The following is a 24,440-nucleotide window of genomic DNA, read 5'->3' on the forward strand; positions in this document are numbered from 1 at the left end:
GCTGAAATATGTTCTTCTGTCTCTGTGCAACATACTTTCTCTTTGAAATCTGTGTGCTCGATGTGATTTGGACCTAAGCTAGTTAGATGTCTTCTTAAAGTCCGTTACACTAGATTAGAACGCCAAAATTTTGATGAGGGTTATGCTTTTATATTGCAATCACGGGTGCTGATGATAGTCTGGCTATCAGGGGAAGATTGTAAATTAGCATTTTCCTTTGCAGGTGTTGTTAATCTTCAAAATGGGTACAAGAGCGGCACTGCTATATTTGCAAGAGGAGTTCCCTCATGCTTAAGTACAAGGAACAAGTTCTTTGGTGTTCCTAGCTGCACTGGTTCATCATCATCGAAAGGAGATGCAGAGGATCCTGGAGCTTCTCCAGACCGCGAAAATGTATGTACAGAGAACTATAATTAACATTGAAACTGGCCTTTGATTAAATGCATGTTTCGTTGTTTAATAGGTATCTTCATATATGGTAACCATTGCAAATGCATAATGATAGAAGTTGAGTTCTTTTGGTTTTAAGCTTAGGAAAATGTTTCCAGGGGATCCATGTGTTTGTCTTCTTAGAACAACTTATGGACGAATTTGTAGAGTCATTACAGTTTGTTGCATTAGTCTGAATTTTGCAGCAGGGCTTCTTTTGCATTTTAAGAAAGTGAGAAACAAATGAAACTAGTTTTCTACCCTGAAAAATTTGGACCATTGAGACTGTAAGACCTGACTCAAAACTGGTCAAAACTATCTGAAAGAACCTGTATTTGATCTAGAAATGACATTGGATAAAGTTCAAGCATGTGATGACCAATGAGAACCTGTATTTGATCTAGAAATGACATTGGATAAAGTTCAAGCATGTGATGACCAATGATAGCAAGGCTATGTTGATGTCTCATAAATGACATTGGATAAAGTTCAAGCATGTGATGACCAATGATAGCAAGGCTATGTTGATGTCTCATAAATGGTGGCCCCTGGAACATATTTGTAACATGTTGAGGAATTTTCTCTCTTTGTTTCTATGTTCATTCTTGTTAGCAGTATGCACTGGGTGCAGCTTTAAAATTTACTATTTCTTTACCTTGTATAAATATCATAATATACAGGTTTCACCTAACATCGTTGTCATAGTCAAACAATTAACTTTTCAATGCCTGAAGTTTTATTCATTCAGCTTCGATGAACTTCTATCAAGAAGGTATTTAACCTGCAACATTGAAGAGATTCATGTCCTCTCATTCTCTCCATCATTTGTTAGATGTTAAGTTTTCAGGTGCTCAAATTTAGTTACAAATTTCCTTATTTCTCAGAGATTCAATACTTTTGCCGAGCATTCTTTGTATTTTCTCCTTTGTTTTCCTCCTCTTCAAAATATTAGTTTCTTAAGTTTCTTTGATAATTGATTTTTTTTCCTCACCAAAATCTTGCTCCTCCAGAATAGGCAATTAAAGTATCTTCCTAAAGTACTTGTTTCTTGGGTTCCTCTTCATGGTTTAAATTCATATATCGTCTCCAATTAATTCCTTGTCTTCCTTCAATTAACTCTTACAACTTGAATAAATCAGTCTATATTTCTTTTGAAGTCCTTTCCGCTGCACCAAAATCCGAAGTCGTGTTGAGGGTTATTAATTTATACGGTAACATGCCCATCTAGGTTGAATGCCTTTTTATGGGTCAAAGACACATTTAATCTGCTTTGGAAAATCCTCCGATGGTTAAGATTAAGGGTTATAATTGTATGCAGAACCTTATATCATGGGTGTTGTATGTCACTTCTGCTCTGAGCTCATAAACATTTACATTTTAATCATTCTAATTCCAGTTTATTCTAGTCATGTAAATGCTCTGTAATTTCCTCATTCTAATTCCAGTTTAAGTTTTAATGAGGTGCTTTTGTGATATCGAATAGGTGCCCTTTGGATACTCGAGAAAAGATGTCTTGCTAATTGGTCTTGGGCTTACTGTGCTTGGAGTCGGTTTAAAAAGTGGACTCGAGGTATGACCCCTGTACTATCGCCCAATTACACATAGACCCCCTGTAGTGCTATTGTTGCTGATAGACCCCCTGTACTATCACCCAATAGACCCCCTAAGATTTTTTTTTGTATTCTTTTACCCTCAGAGTCTAGTTGTCTGAAATTAATTTTCTCTTCCATTAGGAGTACAAAGAGAAAAAAATATACTCAGGGGCCCTATCTGGGACAGAAGGACCTCAGGGGGCTATCCACAATTAACTAATAAGATATACCACAGGTTTTACTGCTTCATTACTAATTTTCTTATTGGTTCAACTTATTTCTTTCCATATATTTTTTCAGTTTGTTGGAGTGGATCCTCTACAAGCAGGTAATGTGGTGCAATTAGTGTTGGTGTTGGGGCTAACTATCGGTTGGATTTCTACATATATGTTCAGAGTGTCGAACAAAGATATGACATACGCTAAGCAGCTAAAAGACTACGAGTACAAAGTTATGGAGGTCAATTTACCTCTCCCTTATATTGTTGCAATTTTTTCGTATAGATGTATGTACTGTAATTATTGATGGCAACTATGGTTTTACCTTGAAGTTGTTCTTTTAACATTTTACCATGAATTTGTTCATTTAACATTGTTTTAGCACTGCATAATGTGATCTTGACATTACCAAAAAGGGATAATTTTACAACCTACCATGAAACTTATTCGGGTTTTGCACAAAAACACTGTAAAGGATTTTTATTAGAGAAGAATACTACAATGTTATAGGTTGGAACTGTTTTTTTAAGTACTTTTTAGTCTTTAATAAGTTCGACAATGTCAATCATCAGTGTGAATGGGAAACACCCCACTTTCTTGGTATGTTTAAACATTTTGGATACACCTTTACTCTTCAAACTGCGCACTTGATAGAAAAGGACATAATTTACAATTTCTAATTAGGAACCTTGAAGGTAGTATTACAAGTTTCAGTTGCTTGAGGTGAAACCTTGTAATTGCCACGGGAAATTAGACAAAAAACTGAAGAATTTGTTTAGATATTAAAATTTTTCTATATCTAACCCTGAAAATTCTTTTTCTTGCAGAAACGATTAGAGGGGCTCAATGAAGCTGAACTCCAAGCGCTTTTAGAGCAAGTAGAGGAGGAAAAGAGTCGACTCGGCAAAAGAGAGCAGGCTTAAGCAAAATTTCTGATGAAAATTTCCTTTTATTTCTAAAAATCACCAGAAGAGATTTTCACCATACATTCCGTTGCGAAACATATTTTCTCAGATGTATTGTTTGTATATCATGGCTAACAGTAGTTAGTCTGTTTGTAATTAATATAAAATTACGATGAACGTGTGGAATGCAATTTTTCAGTTTTTACCTTGTTTTTCCACTTAATTTGTCTTGGGATATATATGACAGGATGAGTTACTGATATTCAAATGTGTTCAGAACCTTTAATAAAATATTTTGTTTATGAAAATATAGAATATTTTTTGAAATTTTATCTCTTTGATTTCTGTTGCAATTTTGTTGCTATAATGGTGGCTTCTTTAAGTTGGAATTGCTAATCTCTAGTAATTGGATTTCGCTGGTATTGCTATTTTATTTGCTGACTTTTTTTTTTGATGAAATTTTATTTGCTGACATTGGAGCTATTGTTTGTGGTTGATTTGATGGTAGTGTTGGAAAAATTATGTCAACGCATTTATGACATATTTTCCCACATTTTCATGTATACTTCACCTTAGTTTGATTTTCAAGACCAACAACAAGAGTGAATTGAAGTTCAAAACCTCTGGCGGAAGCAAAAAAAAAAAAAAAAAGCAACAGATGTTGATCTTTTTGTTAACCCTAATAGTGGTCTTCGGAGAAGAAATTTGGTATAACAAAGCTTTATCCCATAAGATGTTTAAGATAGCCTCAGATCAATTTTTAAACTTAGTTTCCTCCAACCTCCCATGCACATACTGTATGGTGCACTTGAAATCTTTTTATCGGTAACATGATAAACTTGAAATAACATCTCAAGCTAATTCCATTGCTAAGAGAAGAAATCAGTGAACTGAGAAGCACATTGAAGACAGAGCATGACATAATTGAAGGATGTGAGTTTGAGCACATTGAAGACAGAGCATGACATAATTGAAGGATGTGAGTTTGAGCTAAGGGACTGTCATCATAAAATTGCCAAGATGAAAGAGGAGTTTGATTTGTGCAATGGTGAAACTGAGACATATTTGCAGGAGATGGTAAAAGCGAAATATCTTTGATGGAGGATGAAATTCAGTCACAGAACATGAAGATGAAGATGTTGTTTAGGGTTATTTGGTCATTTGTTTTTCTTGTATTTGGCTTAAGTTTGTATGTAGTTAGAATAGGGTAATTCATTATGTTATTTGGTGTCATGGGTGTAATGTATTTGTATATGATTCCTGAGAGAGGAATTTGACTTATGTAACAGAGATTATAATAAAATGAAAGGTTAATTTTGATCAAATTTGTTTGGAAGTTTTTGTGTGAAGATGTATGAAAATATTTGGTGTCATTTGGTGTCATACATGTTTTATTCAAAATACATGTTTTATTCACAATCTGGGCATGTTCACTATGTACATGCACGTTTTATTCAAAACCTGTGCATGTACACTACGTATATGCATGTTTTATTCAAAATCTAAGCATCTTCACTATGTATATGCATGTTTTATTCAAAATTTGGGCATGTGCACTATGTACATGGATGCTTTATTCAAACTCTGGACATGTGCACTATGTACATGCTTGTTTTATTCAAAATTTGGGCATGTTCACTATGTACATGCATGTTTTATTCAAAATTAAACCATGTACACTATGTTTATCATCATCATGTCAATAAATCACAATCAACATGCATAATTGAGAATGTCACACACACATATTATCCATATTATCATTGCAATATTGAGAATTCACTGACATCACCAAAAGTCTTGTACATGGATTACCTTCAGCCCCAAAAATATTCTCCCACATACATATAAGTTAGACAAAGCTTGCAAAATATAATACAATATGTTATTATCTTCCAGAGTTAGCAAAATTACATGCATTATAGCTTTTACTCAATCACTTGGGAATCATTTTGTGATGGAGTGTGAATGACTCTAGCAGCTATTTGAGTTGAAGCTCTATATGCCATTTGACCATCATCTCCCCATCATATACCATAACCTTCACGTATCCTTGATGAATAGCTTCTACCTCTTCCTCTGCCTCTTATTCCACCCCTTCATGTGACTTGTGAATGCCCTGCATCACCATTGCCTCCTACATGTCTTCTTTGCTATAAATTTCTAGTTCTCCTGGCTCTACTCTCTCTTATTAATGTAGTTGGTATTTGAGTATCTTGATTTGTTGTGTTTTCATGTAATTGGCTAATTCTTTTTTTTTTCTCCCTTTTGGTCTTCTAATTCTGGCTGATTGAGTTGAAGCTCCTTCAGTTGCTTGTGGTTCCTAAAATGTTAGTAAAAGGTGCACATATATGATACATAATTGACAGTGTGCATATATTTGAATTTTTAAAAAACCACTTACTTGTGTAGCATTTTGTCTTGGAAGAGGGCAATTCCTCCTTGTATGTCCACTTTGACCACAGTTAGAGCACTTGGTATAGACTCTTGCTCTTGATGCCTTACCAGATTTCTTGCTTTCTTCATTAGGATCCCTTCTTTTAGCAGTCTTGGGCATGCCTAGATTCTTTTTAGCATGTTAGGGGGCAAGACCATATCGTCTCCCTCCATATCCCATAATTTACTTCCTTCAACATGGTTTAATAGTGTATGAAATGTTAATAAATAGGTGTCATATGCATAATAATTTGACACATAAGCTTCGGGTTGTTTCCTCATGAACAGAAGTGCACTGATAGCATGTACACATGATACCCCAATCAAATCCCACACCTTACAAGTGCATGTCATGTTTGCTAAACTCACATCATGGCTGATTCCCTCATGTTTAACTTCAACCCCTCTCTCTTCATCAGTCCTACTCCAATGAATCTCACAATTTTTTTTTGCTCTTCATATGCCTCTTGTAACCTTTTATTATCCTAGGAGATATGTTACTTGTTAAATGAAATGTCTCAACCAGTTTGAATTTTTGTTGCATCCTACCCATCAAACCTAACCTTATATCTTCTAGCATGGGTACTATTGGCTTATATCTTGCCACCAGAATAAAAGAATTAAAAGTTTCAGCCATGTTATTATCCACCACATCATAATTTCTATGAGTTTTAAAGCGAGACTTACAAAAAATGTTTGGATCCCTTGACATGAAATCCTCATAAGCTTGATTTGAAATTGATTTAAGAATGTTAGTTTCCTTTGCAAACTCCCATATAGTGGTCACTTTGACACAATTCCATAATTTCCTTTGAAGTGATCTTCTTGTGTGAATCTTCCTCCAATTTGAATAAATATGCCTAGCACATTGTCTATGCTCAATATCTGGCCACTCCTCATGAATAGCTGGTACCAACCCCTACAAAACATGTTAAGACAAGTAGCAACTCAGAACAAGTGAAAAAAAAAACAGAACTCAATAGTATACAATGTCAGTTAATTAGGTTACCTTTTGTTGATCAGAAGTGATAGTCCAACCTTCACCACTACCCATGTGTAAATCAGTATTCAGCACCCTTAGAAACCACTGACATGAAGAGTTTGTCTCTCCCTCTACAACTGCCCATGCAATAGGCCACATTTGGTTATTTCCTTCTCTACCAACAACACTCAACAATTGTCCTCCACAAGCATGTTTTAAGAAACAACCATCAACACCAAATATTCTCATACATGAGTGTGCAAATGTAGTTTTCATGATATCAAAATGATACATAGAATCTAAGAAAAGTAGTTGGCTGACCATCCTCTGCATTTATAACCTTTATCACACATGTAGTATTTGGATTAGACCTACATACCTCTCTCATATATGGTCTCAATAAACCATACTTCTTTTTCATCAAGCCATCCACAGCATCTAAGGCTCTTTCTTTAGCTCTTTGACGTTTTCTTAAACAAACATTAACCTGATAATTAGCAACCATGTCCTCTTTCATATCCACTGGCCTAAACTTTGGATTTCTTAAAATCTTATCAAGATATTCATGGGCTAACCACACCTCTGTAATTAGTCTATTTTTGAAAATTCTGCTACAAGTGTGATATAAGTGTATGCTTTTAATTTGCCATGAGTCCTGATCTTTCCTATTTGGATATGCATTAAATTGCCAATGACAATGTGCACGAGAGACTGGTATTTGCTTATTGTCATTCTTCACATACACCAAGTCATAATGCTTCTGAAGTGAATAGTTTAGAATTGTCTCTTTCAGTGTGTTTCTAGATGTGACCTTCAAGGCTTCAACCCCTCTTCAAAGTAAACTGCCCTCATATCGTTATCCTCATTGAACCACTTGTAGTTTACCTCCTCCATCCTTTTCTTTTTCTTTTTTATTCACAATTTCATCTTCATCATTATCCTCTATGGCCCCCTCATCATCACTGGCTCTTTATTCAGATCAATACCCCCCCTTCATATGATGTCCAAGCATTTGGCCATTTGCTTTTCTTAGGAATAATTCATTTACCTCTTTTACCTTTGAGGGTCAACCTCTTATCATTGCCTTCTGCTCTTAGTGCATCACTTGACACAGTAGGAGGTGCATTAGGTGCATCAATTGACCCAATAAGTGGTGAATCAATTTGTGTCTCATTTGGTGCATCATTTGTGGCATTTGGTGCATCATTTATGGCATTTGATGCATCACTTGACACAATTGGAGGTGTATTTGGTGCATCAATTGACACAATAGGTGGTGCATAACTTTGTGTCTCATGTGGTGCATCACTTGTAACACTTGGTGCATTAGTACTTTGGTTTGCAGTGTGCATTTTTACTCTCCTGTGAGGACCTTCACCTTTGTTTGATAATAACACCCTAGTTTCAACTACAATTATACCCTTTACATCAACAAAAAGCTTCTTATTTCTTTGCCTTACTTCAAATAACTCATCATTATCACTATGTAAAGCCTCTTGAGCTTGACTATCAAAGGAATCAACTGACTTCTCACTAGCATACCCAACATTTGCATTCATATTTGTTTCTCCATCTTGATTTGGATCTGCATTGACTTGAGCACTCACATCAAGTTCATCAACTTCTTCATGTGGTGAATAGGATCTATATTTTCATGTGGTGGACTAGGATATTGTATTTCTTTTTGGGATACAACAAGGCTATTTTTTTCATCTCGGTGTAATCTTTTTCCTTGACACAATTTCTTAGTCCTTTTGGGAGTGGTTTGAGTTGGTTCAGGATTTTTGGCAGATTCTGATTGATTAGGGATATACGATGATGGTTCACCAACACTCTCCAATGGCACATCCACCTCAACAGGTATATCAACACTATCATCAGCAAATATCTCTACCACTCTATCTTTATTAGCTTGCTCAAGCATTTCAAATAGTTCATTATGTGTCTTTAATTTTCTCAAACCCCCCAGACCTGGTAAAGAATAATACATGAAGAGCACATTGCTATACTCATAGTTTTCTAGACTTTGTCTGAGAAGAGGTAATGAAAATGCATCTTTCTCAATGAATTCAACATTAAAATTTCCTCCAATATAGTCGACAATATCACCCTCACTTAATACTATTTGATCCCCATATCTAAATTTCACCATGAAAGTCCCACTCATCTGTTGAAAATTAAAAAATAAAAATAAAAAAGCATGAAAATTTACCACCAAAACCAAAAAATAGTTCTTCCAAATTTCAGCAAACAAACCCTAACTTCTAAATGATCAAATGACTTTGCCCTTGAACCCATACACCAACTTTGAGTCTTCATTACAAATAAAATCCCAAACAAATATAAAAAAACCTTAAATTTCATAATTTAAACTCACCTTTGAGGACCATGAGAATGACCCTCTCTTCAATTCTTCTTCAATTCGACGTAATGCTCTGAGCCAACTTCTAATCTTTGCCAACTACTTCCTTTCTGACTCTGCTTCGTCCTCTCTATCTCAATTTCAATTTGAGAATTCAGATTGATTCGGATCTCTCCCCTTTCAGTTTTCCCCCATCTCAATTAGGGTAGTTATTATCCCGCCCAACTCTCCTTAATACGTGTCACGTCAGATTACCGTTTGTTTTTTACGATCACGAGCGTTTTTTTAGCCGTTAGGTAAAGTTCCGGCGTCGGAGATGCCTTTGTGTCATCGAATTGTAACTTCATAGGCCAAACTGTTGCCTGAGTCACTTTTTAGACTAAGGGCATGTTCGTTTGCCTTAAAAAAATGGGAAATCAAAGAAATAGAAAACTATTTCTAAGAAAAATGGGTTTTTGAATTGTTTGGTTGGCTAAAAAAAAGGAAATCAAAGAAATGGAGATGAGATGAGATGAGTTGTCACATTATTATTGGATGATGTGAGTGATTTTTTAAGAAAACTAGTTTTGATGTTGTTCGGTTGGCGAAAAAAATAAGGAAATGAATTATAAGAAACCTATTTCCTGTAGTTTTGTTGTTTTCTTTTGTTTGGTTCATTCTTAAAAATAAGAAATGAAATGAGATGAGATGAGTTGTCATTGTATTATTGGGTGATGTGAAGAAAGATTAAGAAAAGTGTTTTCACAACTTTTTGGGATGAAAACAAAGAAATGAAATGTTAATGAGATGAGGTGAATTGTTATAATATTTTATTCGATGATGTGAGTGATTTGAAACGATGAAAAGAGATGAGTTGAGTGATGTTTGGATGAAAACAATATTTTATTAGATGTGATGGATGAGTTGTTAGATGAAAATAATATTTTATTAGATGTGGTGGATGCGTTGTTAGATGAAAATAATATTTTATTAGATGTGGTGGGTGAGTGGTTAGATGAAAATAATATTTTATTAGATGATGTGGATGAGTTGTTGAATGAAAATAATATTTTATTGGATGTTGTGAGTGAGTTTTAGGAATAAAAATAAAAGAAATGAATTATTTTGATATTTCCACCTTTTCCATTTTCATTTCTTGATTTTTAAGAAATAAACGAACAAGCCCTAAAGTAATTTAAGTGTGTCACTTAATAAACCAATTTAATATTTTGGCTCTATCTCTAATGTAGAGTAAGACGGATGCAAAACCCAGGAGGAATAGAGGATCCAGCCCAATTTCGAGTGGAGTGCCACGTGACCTCTGAAAAGCGCCATCTTTGACTCTTTTCAGATGGGCCCACCAGGGATATTTATGTAATCATACACCTCACTTTTTACCGCCGTTACGGATCTCGGTGAAAAGCCAGCTTTTGACACTCCCGTGAGCTGGGCCCCACCGTCTCCACCACAGGAACAGTAAGAGGAAGAAAAAATTAGCAGAAAATAAAGCCACTTCCTCTTTTTAGAGATTTCTAAAATGAGAGTGGAGACGCCAAATTGAAGTTTGAGCGAAGAAAGATTTCAACTTTCTAACAGCAGAAAGAGGGCTAACCCTAGCTCTCATTTTTGAGGTATACATTCCCCCCAAAATCTCCGTGCTTTTTCTTTTTTCGGTAGGTTTCGATCGTTTTGAGCTGTTTTACTCAAAAATTTCTGAAATTGGTTCAAACCCATTTCTAAAGTTGCAATTTTGAGAGCACCCATTTCTTCAAAGTGCCGTCTTGATTTAGGGTTTAGCTTTTCCTTTTGATTTGTCAGGTTTTTTCTTCTTCTTCTAGGGTTGTAGTTAAGTTCTTACATGAGTCTCATTTTGTTTAGCTTCACGCTGGTTTGAGTTAAGAATTTGGGCAAGGAAATGAAATGAAATGGGTAAATTACTTAGTTAATTGCTTAATTAAACTTGGGGTTTGTCTTGTGCTTGCAGCTGCTAGTGCTTAAATTGCAATGGAAACCCCGAATGCATCCAGTGAAAATGTAGGGTTAGATGTTAAACCCTTGAGAACACTATCACCTATGTTCCCATCAACCTATGGCATCAATTCAGTTTCCCAATCTAATGCACATCCCTTCATCTACATCTCCCCCTCTGAACACTCATCATTCCCTCCTTTTGCTGCTCCGAATCAACCTGTACACTCAACTCCTATTCATGCCACACCGATTTCTAATGGACCTAGACCAAATTTGTACTCCAATGGCACCCCAACATTTTACTCCCCATCTATTGATCTCCTCGATGAGGAAGACGAAGAAGTCCTGCCCAGTGCTCAAACTTCAGCCTTTGGTAGGAAAATCAAGAAGCCAAGTCATTTGGGTGGCTACCAAGTTGGCAGTAATTCTGTTACAGATGGCAGCACTTCTACTCCAGTGAAGACGCCGCAGAAAAAGAAGCCCAAAAAAGTTCAGAAAATTGACTCAGGTTTGGTGCCTTCCCTTCTTGATCCTAGAGACTCAGTCGAGATTGTTCTTATGACTTTTGATGCTCTAAGACGGAGGTTATCACAGTTGGAGGATGGAAAAGAAGGGAAAAATTCACGCCCGGATTTAACGGCCGCAAATACTTTGATGACAAATGATCTCAGGGCGAATAGAGGGAAGAGAATTGGTTCAGTTCCCGGTGTTGAAATTGGAGATATTTTTTATTTTAGGATGGAGTTGTGTATTGTTGGTCTTCATGCTCCGAGCATGGCCGGAATTGATTACATGTCCGCTCAATTCAATGATGGTGATGACACTGTTGCTGTTAGTGTTGTGTCAGCTGGTGGTTATGAGAATGAAGAGACCGATACTGAATCATTGATTTATAGTGGACAAGGGGGTAATGCTAACATTGATCAGAAGCTTGTAAGGGGGAATCTTGCACTGGAGAGAAGTCTGCATAGAGGAAATACAGTTAGAGTCATTCGCAGTGTAGGAGATTATACCACGACGAATGGTAAAATTTATTTCTATGATGGTTTGTATAAGGTCCAGAGCTCATGGGTTGAGAAAGGAAAATCAGGTTTTAATGTTTTTAAATTTAAGTTGTTGAGGGAACCAGAGCAGTCTCCTGGACTTGCTATATGGAAAATGACACAGCAGTGGAAAGATATTCCAGCCTCGAGAGGCAGAATGATATTGCCGGATTTATCCTCTGGCGCTGAAAACTTACCGGTTTGCCTTGTTAATGAAGTTGACGATGAGAAAGGACCAAGCCACTTCAGATACAGTACTAAAGTTGCGTATTTAAGGCCTCTTAACTCCATGAAGCCTTTGGAGATTTGTAGGTGTGCAAGTGTTTGCCTCCCCGGTGATGTTAATTGCACTTGTGCGAAATTAAATGACGGTGACCTTCCTTATAGTTCGAGTGGAGCTCTTGTGAGTCGGAAGCCTCTAATCTATGAATGCAATGCATCTTGCTGTTGTTCTTCAAATTGCCGAAACAGAGTGACTCAAAAGGGTGTTAGAATCCAGTTTGAGGTTTTCAAGACAAGGGATAGAGGCTGGGGGCTACGATCTTGGGATCCTATTCGGGCAGGTACTTTTATTTGTGAGTACACTGGAGAAGTCATAAATAAGATCAATTTAGAGGTTGACAATGCTGAAGATGATCACTATATCTTTCAAACAATCGGTGTTGATGAAAAAGCATTTAAATGGAATTATGGGCCTGAGTTGTTAGGGGATCCGAGTGCTGATTACTCAAGTGAAAATCTGGGGCCATTACCTATCATTATAAGTGCAAGGCATATGGGGAATATATCTCGTTTCATGAATCATAGTTGTTCTCCTAATGTCTTTTGGCAGCCGATTTTGTATGATCATGGCGATGAAGGATATCCACACATTATGTTTTTTGCAATGAAGCATATTCCTCCGCTGACTGAGCTGACTTATGATTATGGTATGAGTAATGGTGCTGGCTCTCGCATGACGAGGAAATGTTTATGTGGATCACCAAAGTGTCGAGGACTTTTTGGATAAAGATTTAGCAATATATCTATGGAGCGTGTTTTTGCTAATCCAGTGTGTGAAGGTAAGAAATTGTCATAATTTCTATGTTTAGTTCTCTAGCGTAATTTAGAAGTTTTGTTCATATATTGCTTGAGGTTATTCCTTGTTATTTTTCGTTTCAAGAATTTTACGAGAAACATACGTACGTTCTGTAGTAATTTTGGAAGATGGTAGATGGATGTGCTTTCATATTGAATAGATTGTGACATTTTCTATTTAAAGCTGATACAGACTTATATTAATGTAGTTTGAGTTATTTCTCCACGAAATGTTTTTCTCAGTGTTTAGTTTTCCTTCTCTATCTATTATTATTAGAGCCAGAAGGTTCTTGTAGTTTTGAATTTTGTTGCATAAGGAATTGAGTGAAAAGGAGAAAATAATAAGGCACACAACTCATTCTTCCTATTTAGTACATCAAAACACGAAAATACTTTTCTTATTCTCTTTGTTGACTGATAAAGGAAAGCATAGTAGAATGCTTTTTTTTCTACAATATACTGAGCAGAACATAGGGTATTACATATTTGCAGACTTCATCAAAATTATAAGACTTTATGTGTTATGTAATTAGCACAAAATATAGTAGGTTATATGAAATAGTTTGACAAACTTGTATCTTCAAATACAATATCTGAGGCTCATTCAACTGGGGTGTCCCCTGCGTTCCCAACTGAAGCGCGTCGCACTTGCGATCTGCATGTCCCATATAATCTCCAATGTGAACAGAAAACCACAGATTAAATGCAAGCATACGGGGCACAAATTTCACCAACCCCCTAATCCCCCACCCCACACCCCCACCAAAAAAAAAAACCACAAAAAAAGGAAAAAAAAACTTTTGTTTCTTGCTACAACACCAAAAACTTTTCCCCCATTAACACCCAAAGTGACGAAGTACTCCTTGGGGAACCCTTCTTCATCCTTTTAATTAATTTGTTAAAAAAGGATTAAGGTAAGGGTTAGGGGAAGGGGGAAGAGGAGCATTTATTTGCAAATTGCCTAATGTGAGATTTTGTTTTGCAAAAAAATTATTAAAAAGGAATGAGAACAGGATTTTTTGACCTGAGGGACATTTCCGTCAATATTTGGGGTTTATGTGGGAAAAGTCCCAAAGTATTGAGGTTCTTTGTGCAATTACCCTTTATTTTAGTCTTGTTTCTTATTTTAATTTTCACTATATTTGATCATAACCTTTCAAATGTCAAAGTCCCTTTTTTTCACCCTATTTAAATACTAGTTGGTACCTATCAATGCAGAAAAAGTATTACTTTCTTGAATTTGTTTACTGTTGTGCCTTTTTGGGACATAAACCAATGTGGGATTTTCGTTATTTTTCCCAAGTTTGCGTAAGCTAATCATTTGTTTACACATGCTTGCTTATTATTGTGGCAGACTACTAAAACAAATACTAAGAGAAGGTGGGTCCAACCATCTTAAATAAGGTTTTGGAAAAAGGATGATTAAAAGTTTGGAATGGCAGAAAAGGCAGATCATAATTATATACATTTTCCTATTTAAGGATCAAATATATTATGGTGCAACTTTACAATCTGTTCAAATACCCGACACAAAATGATGTTGATTGTATAATTAGGGGTATTTGGTCATTCAGTTTGGACATGTATACACATAGACAATTTAAATAATACACGCAGCATATAAGTAAGGGTAGTTGTTACTGTCTCAATAAATACCCAAGGAATTAAAATCATCTGGTTAATGTGACCAACAATCCTTAGATGAACCGTATATTTTTAAGCTGTGCTTTAGTGAGTAGACTTTCATCTTTTGTGTGAAGTCATTAGTGAAAGTGACGAACTAGATACGCCACACACATTTGCATGAATGTAACTCAATAAAGTTATTTTCCCTGAAATGCAATAGTAAAACTCATATTGCTTTCATGTGATGCAATATTTGCAGGAATCTAACTTGCACTCTGGGATTACCATAAGCATTTCTTTGACATGCAATTTCCAAAGACCTTCACTCTTGTGATTCAAGGGCATGTGCCAAAAATCATGAGATTTCACTTGTTTCTATAATGAATCTTGGACACCATTCACGTTAAAGCTGTCATGCATATTTTTAAAGGTGGTAAACAAACTCTTGTGTGAGCAGATGAAATAAATGCTACAAGAGTTAAAAATCGGATCATGATTTATAAGTTAACAACCCAATGGTCTTGCATCCCAAATTGCTTTTCCCCTAACCATGCATTGTAGTTTTAGTACTTATTTTTATGTGTCCTGGCTTGTGGCAAAATTAGCATCCACTGTTGATCGGAAAGATTGGATTTTGATGTCGAGTTACTTCCACCTCATTGGCTCCATGACCTCCCTCTTTCATTAGCAACCGGCTTCGATGATTTTTTTTTAATTACATGATTTGCTTTATTCATGATCTATCACGAATCTTAGATGCAATGATGTTGGCTCAGATATAAATTGTTAAAATTAGGTTAAAGGCAGAAACTAAATTTCCTTGACGACGAAATAAAAAGGCAGTAATCATACAAGCGAGAAAACACATATGCAATTAGAATTCTTCTCCCTTTATAAGAAAAATAACTCTACCTCCTTATTAGTAAACTCTTTTATTTACAACTCTAATTTCTTTTGAATGCCAGTCCGCCCTATGTATATATAGAAGAATCACAAGTGATGACTCACAAGATGACTCTGAGTAAAACTAATTGCATAAACAATTCAAGTTAATTTGCATCCTAGAGGCCATGCTTGGTTGATGATGTTCGTTTACACGAGAAATCAGATCGCACTGAAACTTGAGAAAATAACAGCGAGAGACATAAGTTTTGATGCATTTAGTGAGCTATTAGTTCTTGGGCAAATGAGTTACGGTCTAAGCTAATTCTTGGGCAAATGAGTTAGAACCTAAGTTAGTCCAAGTTTTTCAAATTGAGTTAGATAATTGTTTCCATTTCTGTGTTAAAAAGTTGATAGTTAATCAGAGACAGTGTTGCAGTGTTCGACACATATGTAAGCGGTGGTCCTTTCTAGTTTGAATACAAGAAATGCACGGCTGATGTCATTCATTATATTCTCAGGCTTTAGGCTACTTATGGGTAAAAAGATATGATTAAAGATCTATTTCCCCCATCAAGTGTTCCAGTTTCTTGTAAGCGGTATCATAGTTTGAATACAAGAACTGCATGGCTGAACATCATTCATCATATTCTCACGCTTTAGACTACTTATGGGTGAAAAGATATATGATTAAAGATCTATTTCCCCCATTAAGTGCTCTAATTTCTTGTTCAATTTGCTTCCATTGGATGAATGGGCAAAAAATTTAAAGCTGTATACTTTTTTTTAGCATTATAGAGCATGTGTCGCTGATTTTCTACAGTCTGGATCACCGGTCCACCATGCAATTCTGGTAAGTCTCGAGAATTTTCTTTGTTAGCTCGCTAGCCAACCACTTGGCTAGTTTGTCAGGATTCGGAAGCAAATTCTTCCAAGCCAAATTCAAGGGTAGGCCAATGAAAAAGGAAAGGGTTAATTGTGGATAGACCCCTTGTGCTATCATTGGCGAAAGGAAAAAAAAGCACCCACACACAAAACCCCCAACCAAAAAAAGCAAAAAGAAAAAAAGGGTGAGTTTTTTACTCTTTTACCTGCAGGGAGACTTTTCTTTTGACAATTATACCCTCTGAGGTTAAAAGAGTAGGAAAAAAATCACTCAGGGGATTACTGAGGGGTTTTATCCGCTTAACTCAAAAGGAAAATGTTCTACTAGAGCTGAAACTGATATGCTTATTTAAAGCCTCCTACAGGTTAAAAATCAAAGCATTATGAGCCTTCTTCCCTATGAACCATATAACCACAAAATAGACGTCTACAAGTCTTAAGTTCGTTAGAACTATAATCTAAATATTTGAGTTGGTATGTGGGTAAGATGGTACAGCTTTCATTATGATTGAATTCGGATAACTCGTTTTTTTATCCTTTCTAATCGAATTCTGTGTTGCATTACATAATTTTGCTACACCTGTTCATGCTTTGACTTGAATTATTGCTAACAGATGCTGGTATTTATATTGTGTTTCCTCGTTTCAGGTTTTGGTTTCTTGTACCTGCAGTAGATGGTAAGCACAAACCTAAAAGAAATCTAAAGCAGAATCTGAGACGCGAAGGTATATATCGTCGCTGTATTTTGATAGCTTATGTGCAGACTGTAGGCACAAAATCAGCCATTCTGTAGTAAATTCTAGAACTAAATGAAGTAGCTCTCTGTTTTTTGTTGTAGTTGAAGTTCTTTCAACTGCATAACTTTAAAATCTGTGGTCTTGAATTAAAGCTTTTGCGTCGTCTTTGCTGTAAGATAATTATCGACTCTCCTTTTTAGATTTTGAACAGGTTGGGTGTCTTGAAAGCATTTTCTGGTGGAACAGTGCTTTATTATGAGTGGTTTGTGATACTCTATGATGTAAAAATTATTTCTTGTCCATATTTTCGGGGTTATTTGCACTTAAATACCTCAAATTAATACCATTTTCTACTGTGATACCAAAAATTTTCTTCTTGCCCGAGAACTCCGAAGCTCGAAAACATTCAATGTGGTGGAACTTTTATTTGTGGGGTATCAATGTGATACTCTATGATGTTAAAATTATTTGTTGTCCATATTTTCGGGGTATCAATGTAGAACTTTTATGAAGTTTGGGGGTATCACATTTAAAAATAGTTTTTAACTTTGAGGTATCAAAGTGTAAATAGCCCATATCTTTTACTATATATCTGATGATATCTATAGGTTTACATTCTATGTAACTTGCTCTGTAAGCACCAATTAGGCGTTTAGTTGCTTTCTATATTCATGAGTTTCTGCTTGCTTGGCAAATTCGATTATTAGCGTTGCAATTTTCTTCTATTCAAGTTGGTTTAACGTATAAATGTGGATTTATGAGGATGAGAAACTTCTACAATTTGTGGTTAGCATTTTTTATTTCTTTTTTTTTGGAGATCACTATTTGCGGGTAGTTGGGTTGATCGTTATTTTATTCGGAGTCTTAGAAGTAGCTAAGGACTATGTGATGATGCTTTTATAGATATACTTGTCCTTTTTAATGAATGCGGTGAATAGCAGGTTTTAAACAATGAGAAATAAAAATTAACGAATTGAAATGATGTATACCATGTCATTTTAATCTCAAATTTATGGTTGAAAAAAAAAATTAACACGAAAATTAGCGTTTGTGAACCTTGTATATTGTGTTTTTTCTCTGTTTTCCACTCTATCTTTCATTTTTAGACAAAAGAATTCAATTGATGAGATTGATGCGTTGTTCCGGTAGGAATTTGAAATACAGATGATAAATAATTGAAAATGAGAAAATCACTTATTACATGAATTAAGCATTGTCATTACATATTAAACCTAAAATCTCATTTTAAAAAACCTTGTAAAATAGAACCCCCGTGCAAAAATGAACTTTTGGTTTTGGGTTTTTTTTTTTTTTTTTTTGGGGGATAATTTTGCTACACCTGTTCATGCTTTGACTTGAATTATTGCTAACAGATGCTGGTATTTATATTGTGTTTCCTCGTTTCAGGTTTTGGTTTCTTGTACCTGCAGTAGATGGTAAGCACAAACCTAAAAGAAATCTAAAGCAGAATCTGAGACGCGAAGGTATATATCGTCGCTGTATTTTGATAGCTTATGTGCAGACTGTAGGCACAAAATCAGCCATTCTGTAGTAAATTCTAGAACTAAATGAAGTAGCTCTCTGTTTTTTGTTGTAGTTGAAGTTCTTTCAACTGCATAACTTTAAAATCTGTGGTCTTGAATTAAAGCTTTTGCGTCGTCTTTGCTGTAAGATAATTATCGACTCTCCTTTTTAGATTTTGAACAGGTTGGGTGTCTTGAAAGCATTTTCTGGTGGAACAGTGCTTTATTATGAGTGGTTTGTGATACTCTATGATGTAAAAATTATTTCTTGTCCATATTTTCGGGGTTATTTGCACTTAAATACCTCAAATTAATACCATTTTCTACTGTGATACCAAAAATTTTCTTCTTGCCCGAGAACTCCGAAGCTCGAAAACATTCAATGTGGTGGAACTTTTATTTGTGGGGTATCAATGTGATACTCTATGATGTTAAAATTATTTGTTGTCCATATTTTCGGGGTATCAATGTAGAACTTTTATGAAGTTTGGGGGTATCACATTTAAAAATAGTTTTTAACTTTGAGGTATCAAAGTGTAAATAGCCCATATCTTTTACTATATATCTGATGATATCTATAGGTTTACATTCTATGTAACTTGCTCTGTAAGCACCAATTAGGCGTTTAGTTGCTTTCTATATTCATGAGTTTCTGCTTGCTTGGCAAATTCGATTATTAGCGTTGCAATTTTCTTCTATTCAAGTTGGTTTAACGTATAAATGTGGATTTATGAGGATGAGAAACTTCTACAATTTGTGGTTAGCATTTTTTATTTCTTTTTTTTTGGAGATCACTATTTGCGGGTAGTTGGGTTGATCGTTATTTTATTCGGAGTCTTAGAAGTAGCTAAGGACTATGTGATGATGCTTTTATAGATATACTTGTCCTTTTTAATGAATGCGGTGAATAGCAGGTTTTAAACAATGAGAAATAAAAATTAACGAATTGAAATGATGTATACCATGTCATTTTAATCTCAAATTTATGGTTGAAAAAAAAAATTAACACGAAAATTAGCGTTTGTGAACCTTGTATATTGTGTTTTTTCTCTGTTTTCCACTCTATCTTTCATTTTTAGACAAAAGAATTCAATTGATGAGATTGATGCGTTGTTCCGGTAGGAATTTGAAATACAGATGATAAATAATTGAAAATGAGAAAATCACTTATTACATGAATTAAGCATTGTCATTACATATTAAACCTAAAATCTCATTTTAAAAAACCTTGTAAAATAGAACCCCCGTGCAAAAATGAACTTTTGGTTTTGGGTTTTTTTTTTTTTTCTTTTACGCGGGGGGTGGGGGTGGGGGGGGGATGATAAATGGGGGACGGAATAAAACATCTATTAACAGCAACAATTAAAAAAATTTGAGCTGTTTCCGATGCCTCCCTGCTCGAAAACCTCAACATCACGCAAGAGTTCAGTCATGCTGACTACAACAGGGAATTATCATGTTATAATGTAACAACAAAAAAAAACAAAACAAAAAACAAAGCCAAAAAAATAAAAAGTTCAAATTTCTCTGAACAAAACTGCAATGAAAAAAAATCAACATGCTTTATTTATCAACAATTTAACTAACACATAAAACAATCAAAAGAAAAAAAAAAAGAAGAAAGAGCTGTTTCCAATCACGGCATTGCTGCCCTTGTACTGTTTGCACGACGACACTCGCAGATGCACAGGCTACGTGACTCCTTCACCACACGTTGTGATCGCCGTAGATGCAACTTGATGTTCACCAACTTACCAGCAATCTAGAACATGTAAACAATAAGGAATCAACCTTTAAAACATTGAACAATAACAAGGAAAATCTATCATGCCCCGCACGCAGAAAAGAAAATGAAAATAATTAACAGTTCTGTAAGGTGAAAGGTAGGCTTTCGACGACGGAATCCCTACTTTTTGACAAGTAGCTTTGATGCTAGATAAAATGCAGGGGAAAACACTAACCATTCTCCAGGTTAAGCGGTTGAGCTGGACTCGAATACAAAAAATACCGTGAATACTGAAACAGGCAAATGAATCAATAAAAACTGCTTGGTGAGAACATAAGTTAACTTAATGGCATTTTAAGCATGAAGAAATGCAAAGTAAAGCTCTATCGTGTTTACAAACCTTGGGAAGGTTTGCTTGCATTTCTTTGATTCGCCTAGAATCAATACTCTTTAGAAATTCTATAAGCCAGCCAGGTTGTATAGCATCACCCGAAGAAACAAAAAGAGCAATCTGTATACACAAGGAAAATAAATAAGGTTATCATCCATATTGTATTCCTAGAGTTTCTAAATATTCATTTCTATTGGAATTGGAAATCCAAAAGAAATTACCATCAGAAGAAGGGAAAGACAGACAATCTGAAAGGAAATATACTGATAAGAAAAAAAAAAAAAGGAAAGGAGGATATCCTATTTCTTGGCTGCAGACATTTTAAAAGTAACCCTCTTGAATTAATAGAGAACCAAAATATATCGAAGGGAGGGGGAAAAGTAAGCATCCTAGATGCTAGGTATGAAGTGAGCAGAAGGAACGGATTAACATCCTATATTTTGACCATACACATTTCAAATTAATCCCTCCCGATGCATGAATCTACTCAAGCATCAAACGAGCCAGCTCATTTAACAATTTGCTGGTCTCATCATGCATTCCATTCTTCTAGTGATGGTACATTCCTTTTGGATCTTTGGAGCAAACCTTAGGATGACATCAAACAGAGACATACCTTTTTTTTCCTTCCAGTTTTGGGGGTGTGTGGGGGAGCGGGTCGGGGTTGGGGATGAATAATGAACTGTTTTAACAAATTGACAAGAAGCTAACTGCTAACATATGAATGCATGACGAGGAACGACTGCATGACAAGACAAATGAGCCGTTAAACAAATTGGCAAATAGACAGTTTCATATGAATGCATAAGGAGGGTGGTGAAATGGAGATCACATGCACGACGAGACAACAAAGACAAACTAGCAAATACATGCTTTCATATGACTACACTGAATGCAACAAATAAGATGTAATAAGACTAGAACAACTAGGTTGCATTTGATGTTTGGTATGCGACAGTTACAGGAAGTGATTAGGAAAACAAAGAAGAAGAATATCATTGAGAAAGGATCGGGTGTAACAAAATAGTAACCAGATAATATGTTGATCCTGAGGATTTTCCATACTGCTTCATTTTGTTGTAGTTCATGCTAACTAGGGAAGCATCTTAAAAAGCTTAATCCAGTCTAACCAAGTTAAGTTTCCAAGCGGTCATGTTTCCCTCACTTCAGTACAGGTAGCACGAATGAAAATATGTGCATGCACGTGTTTGTAGAGATGGAGAAGGCAAACCTTGCGATAATCGAGTATTCCTTCGAAAGGAAGCTCCAATTCATCACTGACAATAACAGGAATACACTCGCTCACAATTGAATCAAAAAGCCGGGCAGAAGATGGGGTATCCCCAGCAGGGCTCAGGCAAAATACAGACCTGGATGCAATACAAAGAAGCTAAATTCATAACATGCTCCACTAAAATTCTGACCTGTTAGAACCTTTGGAAAAGGAACATTTATTACTCGCGCATGCCTGTCTGAGCTGCCTCTTTCCTGGGAACTTCCCTCTTCTATAACGACACCCTCTGCATCATGTAGCACTGCCACAAGTTTATTACGGATCTTTCCTCCCTGATTCAGTATTAAAAGATCAGTAAACATGCATCGCATCAAAACTAAGCAAGCAAGGAATTGCATATGTGCAGTTTTTGTCCTTTTATGGTGCGTTCTATGTGCTTGTTGATTGCACATCTTTTTGCTTACAGCATTTCATTTAAGCCTTCCCCGAAAAAAGAGCAATGTGCTTCTTTTTGATTGATTTTCTGACATACACCGGGCATCGCATAATTCAACATTTGCGACATATGGAAGGATAAGGTATTTTTCTAGCGAGACTTCTCCAGGCTTATACCTATATATAATTTGCAATGAATCCTAGAGATGATAAAATAGTTCAGAATTTCCACTATATTGATCAACTTTTTATACGTAATAAAATAACAGATATACTAACCAGTTCCCAGTAGAGTCCATGTCAGGAAGAAGCCAAATTGCTTTTTTCATAAATCTGCAAACTGACTTGAAAGACCACAGGTGATGAACAGGAAGAATGTGATCCCTTCCTCCAGAACGTTGCCATGCAGGCTGATCAGTCACCCATTTTAATGCCTCCTATTTCCACAAGCAATGGCAGATAAGATATGTAAGTGAAACTTAAAAAACCAAAATATTTGCAGGCTGAAACAGGGGATATTCTGAAGCTTATATTTATCAAGATAAAAATCATTGTCATGCTAGCTTGAGTTTATGTTCTTTAAAATATAAACGATGATTTCTTGACATTCAAATTAATTTAGAGACATTTTATCAAAACAAGTAATATTATTGCATTGTCAACACAAGGAAATAACTGCGATATAAAACAGAAATAAGCTACAGCTAAAGAAATATTTCACAATAAAGAAAGCAAGAAAAAGAATACACCATCAAACTTCTTACCAAGCACATCTGAAAAAAGTTGGTGGCTTAGAGCCATTCCCCTCCCAATAAGTTCCTACATGACATTACATACTTAACTCTCCCATTTGTAAACAAATTATCAGGCTTATGATCTGCTCAACAAGAACTAATCTTACAATTTTCTGTCCTACAGAATCCAACAGTAGTGAGTCACATGCCTACGGGAACTCACTGCTCTTTTCCATAGTCGAATAATTGCAGGTCTCTATCTTCGTCAAATCATTACCATCAGACTATCAGTTAACTATTGGGGTTAGCTATGAACACAAGTTTAGGAATACGCCTCTGGAACTCTAAATATGGATCAATATCTACAACCCAAAATCAATTTAATTCAGCAATACAGTGGTGCCAAATCAGATAAGGTCTTGCTGTAGCAATTGACAGAGGAATTTGTCTTATTAAACATAAAGATTAAGCTCAATGTTTCATACATTAAAGGAGTATTTCTCCATAAAACTCTTCTAGAGAAAGAAAAAGATAATAGAATTTAGCCAAGCAAATTATCACTACTCATCATTGAGACAAGAACCTACATCAAGAATTTTTCATGTCTCTAAATTTTTAAAGGAAGTTGGGTAGCATTAGTATGTTGGTTATTTTCGTGGAACAGCAAAAGACATGCTCGAAGGTCAACCTCAACAGTTGGATATCTGTGTAAGGTCATTAAGAAGTTTATTCATGCATGCACAGATGAACCTGCACAATTGCAGTCTTGCACAATCAAGCATTATATACTAGCAAGAGAACATGTTTGCTACTAGAACAGTAATACTCAACAACTACCGGTCACAGCTGTGACAGGCGCATGTTAAAGAAGCTTGGAACAAAATAATAGCTTAAAAGTAAACCTTGAGGCATACACTCACAGTCTCACACCCTATAAAGTTGTTTGCATCGTTGCTTCTCCAGTAAGAAGAAGCTAATGGTGGTGAAAATTGGGATGTAAAACAAATCTGCCTCCTCTTGCCGATGAACCCTGATAACGTTCTTGAGGCATACACTCACAGTCTCACACCCTATAAAGTTGTTTGCATCGTTGCTTCTCCAGTAAGAAGAAGCTAATGGTGGTGAAAATTGGGATGTAAAACAAATCTGCCTCCTCTTGCCGATGAACCCTGATAACGTTCGTTGCTTCTCCAGTAAGAAGAAGCTAATGGTGGTGAAAATTGGGATGTAAAACAAATCTGCCTCCTCTTGCCGATGAACCCTGATAACGTTC

General features: G+C 35.7%; 2 protein-coding genes and 1 pseudogene across 2 annotated transcripts; 2 read left to right on the top strand and 1 right to left on the bottom strand.

Annotated features, from left to right (window-relative positions):
* On the top strand, positions 157–3,362 carry LOC109822732. Its single transcript, XM_020388979.1, has 4 exons — positions 157–393; positions 1,913–1,999; positions 2,322–2,480; positions 3,067–3,362. Exons 1-4 carry the CDS (start codon positions 172–174, stop codon positions 3,160–3,162), a joined length of 564 nt encoding a protein of 187 aa, XP_020244568.1. The 5' UTR covers positions 157–171; the 3' UTR covers positions 3,163–3,362.
* Positions 10,365–17,396, top strand: LOC109819621 (histone-lysine N-methyltransferase, H3 lysine-9 specific SUVH3-like). The gene is made up of 3 exons (XM_020385398.1): positions 10,365–10,534; positions 10,888–12,978; positions 17,036–17,396. The coding sequence occupies exon 2, from the start codon at positions 10,908–10,910 to the stop codon at positions 12,924–12,926; it is 2,019 nt and encodes a 672-aa protein (XP_020240987.1). The 5' UTR covers positions 10,365–10,534; positions 10,888–10,907; the 3' UTR covers positions 12,927–12,978; positions 17,036–17,396.
* LOC109821999 overlaps positions 20,010–24,440 on the bottom strand; it is a 10,175-nt pseudogene continuing 5,744 nt past the window's right edge.

Source organism: Asparagus officinalis, chromosome 8, assembly GCF_001876935.1.
Source record: "Asparagus officinalis chromosome 8, Aspof.V1, whole genome shotgun sequence".
NCBI classification, from domain to species: Eukaryota; Viridiplantae; Streptophyta; class Magnoliopsida; order Asparagales; family Asparagaceae; genus Asparagus; species Asparagus officinalis.